The sequence below is a fragment of the Cryptosporidium hominis genome, assembly GCF_000006425.1.
Source record: "Cryptosporidium hominis TU502 chromosome 8 CHRO018031, whole genome shotgun sequence".
NCBI classification, from domain to species: domain Eukaryota; phylum Apicomplexa; class Conoidasida; order Eucoccidiorida; family Cryptosporidiidae; genus Cryptosporidium; species Cryptosporidium hominis.
The window spans coordinates 1-6,539 of record NW_667072.1 but is presented as its reverse complement, the minus strand read 5'-3'; the positions used below and the strand labels follow the sequence as shown (position 1 = coordinate 6,539).

Sequence of the window (6,539 nt, the reverse complement as noted above, 5' to 3'; positions counted from 1 at the left end):
CGGAATGGAGGATGATTATGAACAGAATATGGTAATATCTCACTTAAAAGATAGAGAAAAGACAGAAGAGGACATAAAAACTATTTCCAAGGCATTGGCAGGGAACGTAGTGGGAGCTTCACTGAATGAATCTGAAATTGCTACTTTGGTCAGTTCTATGCATTATTACGAATATGAAGTGGGGGAAGTGGTAATTGAACAAGGAGCATCTGGATTCTACTTTTTTGTCATTTCAACAGGAAGTTTTGGGGTTGAGATTAATGGTAACAGAGTCAACACAATGTTAGAAGGAACAGCTTTTGGAGAATTAGCGCTTATTCACAATACTCCAAGAAGTGCTACCATTCTTGTTATTGAAAAGGGAGGACTTTGGGGACTTGGAAGATCCACTTTTAGAGATACACTGAGACTTATTTCATCTCGAAATTATGAGGAAAATAGAGCATTCATTGAAAGCTTATCAATATTTTCAGGTCTTACTGACAAACAAAAGAGTCTCTTATCTGAAGCTTTAGTTAGAGAGATTTTTGTTAAAGATCAGATCATTATTAGAGAGAAAGAAATTGGTAATGTGTTATACATGATTAAGAGTGGTATTGTTGGAGTTTTTGTTGAAGATAAATATATTCGTTCTTTAAATGAGGGAGATGCCTTTGGAGAGAGATCGTTAATGTTTGACGAACCAAGGTCTGCAACAGTAATAGCAAATGCAACAACTGAATGTTTAACTTTGAATAGAGGAATTCTTACCCAGATTTTAGGTAACTTAGGACAAGTTCTGAGCAAAAACTTAATTCAACAATCTCTACAGAATTCTCCAATATTTAAGCAATTTACGAAAAATCAAATGCAAATATTACTTGATAAGATTTCTATTAAGACTTTTCAAAAAGACATTATTTTGTCTGCTGCAGAGACTAAAGCACTTAATATGAGAGCCTTTGTCATCTTAGAAGGAGAAGTGCAGGTCTCTCTTCCATCAAATTGGCTTTCTAGAAGGGCCAGTAGTTTAACTTCTATGGTTATCGATAAATCTATTGGTTCTGTCAATAATTACTCACTCTCTGATTACATTAATGTTAACTTAGGAAGAGGAGATTATTTTGGGGATGACTTTGTTTTTCATCCAAAAATTCCATTTGTATGCAAGATTGAAATGAAAAGTGAAACTAAAATTGGAGTAATCACATCTTCAATGCTTTCTGAATGCTTTGGGGATGAGAATGTTGATGTTGGACTTGAAATTAACAGAAAAAGAGATGCAATTAAGTCGTGTTTTGTCTTCCAATACGTTTCTGAGCAACAACTAAGTCTTTTGGTAAAGTCTTTAAGGCTTGTAAAATTTACTAGTGGTGAAAAAATTGTTGTACAAGGTGACAAAGGAACTGCTTTTTTCATTTTACAGTCTGGAGAAGTAGCTGTTTATAGAAATAACAAGTTTATTCGTTATCTTGGAAAAAATGACTACTTTGGCGAAAGAGCTCTGCTTTATGATGAATTAAGATCTGCTACTATTGAGGCTGCAACCCCTGAAGTGCATCTATGGACTGTAGACAAAGAAGCCTTTCTTAAAATTGTTGAACCTCCAATGCGACGATATCTTGATGAAAGAATAAAGCTACAGGAAACCAGAGTGCAAATGAGTGATTTAAAGATTCTTCAAACAATTGGTAAAGGAACATTTGGAGTTGTTTATATGGTTGAAAATATTAAATCAGGAAATAAATATGCACTTAAGAAAATTTCCAAGTCACGAATTTTGGCGCTCAATATGCAGGCACATGTAAAATTGGAAAGGTCCATTTTGGCGCTCAATGACCATCCATTTATTATTAAACTTGTTAGAACATTTAAGGATTCAGAAAATATATATTTGTTGACAGAGTTGATTCCTGGTGGAGAGCTATATGATGCATTACAAAGAATTGGTTTATTAACACGGTATCAAGCTCAATTTTATATTGGCTCAATTATTCTAGCTCTCGAGTATTTACATGAGAGATCTATTGTATATAGAGATTTGAAGCCTGAAAATATATTACTGGATTCTCAGGGATATATTAAATTGATTGATTTTGGTTGTGCAAAAAAGATTGCTGGTAGAAGTTATACTTTGGCAGGTACCCCACATTACATGGCTCCAGAGGTTATTCTTGGAAAGGGATATAACTTAAGCTGCGATGCATGGGCCATTGGAATTTGCTTATATGAGTTTTTATGTGGTTGTCTTCCATTTGGAAACGATGCTGTTGACTATTTGGAGATTTTCAAGGATATTTTAACTTCAAAGTTGGTATTTCCAAGACATTTGAATGATGTTGATACTGTTAATATAATAAAGAGATTATTATGTAGGGTTCCAGAGGTTAGGATGGGATGTTCAGCTACTGGCTATAAGGAAATCAAGGACAATGTATTTTTTAAGGATTTTAATTTTGATAGGTTGTTAGGCAGGAGTTATGTTGCTCCACTAGTTAGGAAGTATCGAGTTTTTGCAAAAAATACAGAAAATGAGAATATAGTTGAGAATATTGCTGAAGTTAGTCAGAATGAGGAGGCTTTGAGTCCTAATACCTATAATATTAAGTCCAAGCAGAAAATAAGTTTCAATGCTTCCAAAAATCACTCTGTAAGTACAAGAGGAAACAAGATGGACGAGTATGATTGGGATGTAGAATTTTAATTTTATATTACTTTATTCTATTCCTTCCATGCTAATCATAGAAGTACTTAAAACCCTTATACTATGAAGAACTGAGGAATATCGGAGAGAATGAGGGTAATATCTGCTTAGTTGAGATAAATAAAAATAGGATCTGATAGCAAATATAAATAATAATGATTTTATAAATTAATATATAAGTTACATTCTATAAACTAAGTCAGCTAATCTTCGCTATATTTTTTTAAATATCCAAAAGAAAAGAATGTAGCAATTGTAGTTACTGTATATTTGGCATTTATATCTTCGTAGTAAGGGAAAAGTAGCTCATAGATGAGTTGTTTGTTAAATGCAGACAAGCAAACAACTGTAAGTGTAAGAAATGAAGCAATTACAGATGCTCCACTAAGTCTAAAAACTTCAGTAACTGAAAAATCTCGAAAGCTTATTTGAAATTTAGTAAAGCTAGCAACTTCGTATTCTTGAGCTGAAGAACTACTCTTTTCAATACATCTTCTAATACTTGAATTATGGTAGAATTTGTTGTTCATAATTCTGATCCAATAGGGCATTTTACAGCGTTCAGGTCTTATTTTGGACATTCTAGAATTAAAATTCTTCTGTGAAACTACTATTTCATATTCATTTTCTTGTCTCGAAACATAACCTTTAATTATATAAAAATAGAATTTTTCTACATCAAAAACATAATTTTTGAGCAACTTTAATGAAACCTGAGCGTAATTACCAATGTTAGAATAGAACCAAGAAGGTTCTACAGATTCTGCATGCTGATTTGCAATAATCATAGGCTGATCATATATTCCAATCTTTAATATTTCACTAATAGAATAACTTTCCCTAGTATTGTTAGTAATTTGGGTATGATTCTTAATCATGAAACCATGCTCAAAAGATGAATCTTTATGAGGATTAGTGGAATTTATTGGTTTCAAATATTTGATTCCAATAGATATACTATCTACATCAAATCCATCAAGAGTTGGTCTTTGAAAAAGAAAAAAAGGAGGATTCAAAATAGCATGACTTCTTCTGCTAAAAAATTTCTGATTCCACATATCAATACACAAACACTGTTCATGATTGCTCATAATCTGTTTCTCCCAATAGCATTTTCTAATTTTTGGATGAAAACTAAAGTAATTTTTATTCGCATGTTTATATATTAAGATAACTTTAAGCCGGTCATTAAGATAAGCATCTAAAATACTATCTTTTTGAGAAACATGGGGAAGGGAGCATATAGTCATTGAAGGAACTTCTAATCTTGAATATACAGCAATTGTGGTGGAAATATTTGTAAGCTGGCCAGTTTTTAGAAAAATAAAAAAGAAGATAAACGCCCAGTAGAGACCAAGTAGTAATAAGGAGGAAATGATGATTAATGCCACTATTTCAGTCAATTTGGAATTCGGACCATTCCCAAACGACCCTTTTGGAACTAACAACTCCTTAATAGAGGTAAGAAAAGAAAGAATCATACCTTCAAATTGTTTTGTTAAGTTAATATAGCTGTCAAAGGTGTTAATAAGTGAACTAAAGCTATAAGTAAATCATCTCATTGAAACAGATCCACAAATCTTCAAGTCCATATACTTTTTTTTTACCTTCTTGTTCTTTCTGTTCGTATTTCTTTTTTCCTTAGCCTCGTTTTACTATAATTATTTTCAACTTTAAGGCAATTATCTTAATTTTAAATTCGGCCTGGTTGCCGCCGGCGCCAAAGTGCACTTTTGCTGTCTGTGGTGTGGGGAGAAAAGCCGGTTTTAATGGCAAATAGATTAAAAATAAGAGGGAAAATTGGTAAAGTGAAATTAAAAAAAAAAAAAAGAGTAAATTAAAAGAATTTCACTGAAGATTATTGAGCCGTGATTAAGCGAAAAAGTGGAGAACTTTTTCCGGTTATGATTATTGAAATGTATTTTTGTTGGATATAATGAAATCTTTATAAAGATTTTTTTTAAAAAACAGAAAATAACTTGAAAGGAAGTGAAATCGTGATTACCACGTAGTAATTGAATAGAAGTACATTTTCATAAGAAATTAGTCACTTAAATCTGGGTAATATGGGAGATTTTGAGGAAAATGCAGATTATAGCGATGATTTATGCATTAAAGCTTTGAATAATTTGAATAGGCCTCCTGAAATAGATGAGCCATTTTTAGAATTTTTCAAGCCAAAGCCAAAATTAAGAATAAAGCAGAAGTCAAGAGGTAAATCTTTGGATATTAGCGATGTTCCTAGAGCTTATGGTGTATTTGGCGAAGAACTGGAACAACCTGGTCCAGACAACATTCAAAAGTCTGTTTCTGCAAGCAGGAGTGAATTAAATACTTTACATGAGGATTATGATACTAGAAGGTTAAGTAGTGGTAGTAATAACATTAGAAGGGTCAGAAGTGAAATGGGGAGATTTAATAAGACAACTGATGGAACGAAGGCAGAGAATTTGCTAAGCAGTATTCTGATTTTACCAGACCAGTCTGGAAAAAAAGGAGGCTCTAGGACTGAAGTAAGAAAAAGGAAATTGAATAGTAATGCAAGTATTAATTTGTCTATAAAAGATGAATTTCTTTCAGTAGCTACTCCTATTTCTCCTTATGTAATTTCTCCAAAAAATAATAATTTTGATTATTCAAGTGGAAATGTCCATAATAAAAAGCTTACAGAGAAAAATATTGACTTATTAAAGTCTCTGATTGAGATTAAGGAAAAGGAATTGAATAATTTAAACACAACCTATAGTTATGAGAAATCAGAATTCAAACTTGAAATAATTCGACTTAAGCAAATAATTAAAGAAAGTGAAGAAAGTCATTTGCAACTACAGAAGGAAATCGTGGAAAGGGATGAAGCTTTAGCAGAATCAAGACAAAACTACGAGAAGCTAGAATTAGATTTTGTATCAACAAAGCAGTCATTAGAAATAATGCTTGAAGCGGAGAGGAATGCAAATCAACATCTTAGACAAGAATTAAGAGAAAAAAATGCCAATGATTCAAGTTTAGGATACTTTGGTGAAAACGGTATTTTGGAGCTTCAAAACTATAAGCTAAAGTATTTTGAGGCAATGAGAAAACTTCAGAGACTAGAAACAGAGATGGTGATAAATAGGAATAAAGGATATAAACTTGAGGAAGATAGAGAATTTGTAAATAATGATTCAGTTCCTATTTTTGTAGGCTTACCTGAAAATAGGCAATTTACCTCTGAATACAATCCAGAAAACCTAGGGACAAATTTGGAGGTCTGTTTGAATATTAAGGAAAACTTTGAAGAGATTCAAAGTGATACGGAAATCATCCAGTTGGTTTCAGAAAACTCCATGTTAGAAGAGAAATTGATAAAATTAAGAGAGGAGCTTGAAATGGAGAAGAATAAATCGATAGTTGCAAATATAAAACATTTAACTCAAAAGCCAATTTTGATTTCTTCTTGTACTAGTACGCGCCTTTCAATGCATGAAATTCAGACTATGGAAGCAAAAGCTACTCAGTATGAACAGAAATATGAGCATACTAGATTAAGATTATGCAGAAATACAATTAACATTCAGATTATATGTTCCAAAAACCAACTTAGTATTCAAAAACTTGGTAGCCTTGGAATCCAAATGGATTCAAATTTTGAATCAAAATTAGATAAATCAATTCAAACTTATGTGGATGAAAATATGTGTGCGCATGTAAATACCGGTAATATTACGATTGACATGCAAAATACGCAGAGCGAAGTTACAGTGAATATTGAAAAAATTCAAGATGAGATAAGGAGCGAGAATGACATTAGTTTGTATGATTTGGCTTTTAAGGATTATAATTTTGTCCCAAAATTGCTCAAAAACTATGCTAAGAA

At 32.1% G+C, this 6,539-nt stretch overlaps 2 protein-coding genes across 2 annotated transcripts; one reads left to right on the top strand and one right to left on the bottom strand.

Moving 5' to 3' along the window:
- The first annotated feature begins 4 nt into the window (after positions 1–4).
- On the top strand, positions 5–2,683 carry Chro.80094 (cGMP-dependent protein kinase). The annotated part of the gene is made up of 1 exon (XM_660650.1): positions 5–2,683. The coding sequence occupies one exon, from the start codon at positions 5–7 to the stop codon at positions 2,681–2,683; it is 2,679 nt and encodes an 892-aa protein (XP_665742.1).
- A 203-nt stretch (positions 2,684–2,886) lies between these two features.
- Positions 2,887–4,164, bottom strand: Chro.80095 (hypothetical protein). Its single annotated transcript, XM_660649.1, has 1 exon — positions 2,887–4,164. The coding sequence occupies one exon, from the start codon at positions 4,162–4,164 to the stop codon at positions 2,887–2,889; it is 1,278 nt and encodes a 425-aa protein (XP_665741.1).
- Positions 4,165–6,539: the final 2,375 nt, after the last annotated feature.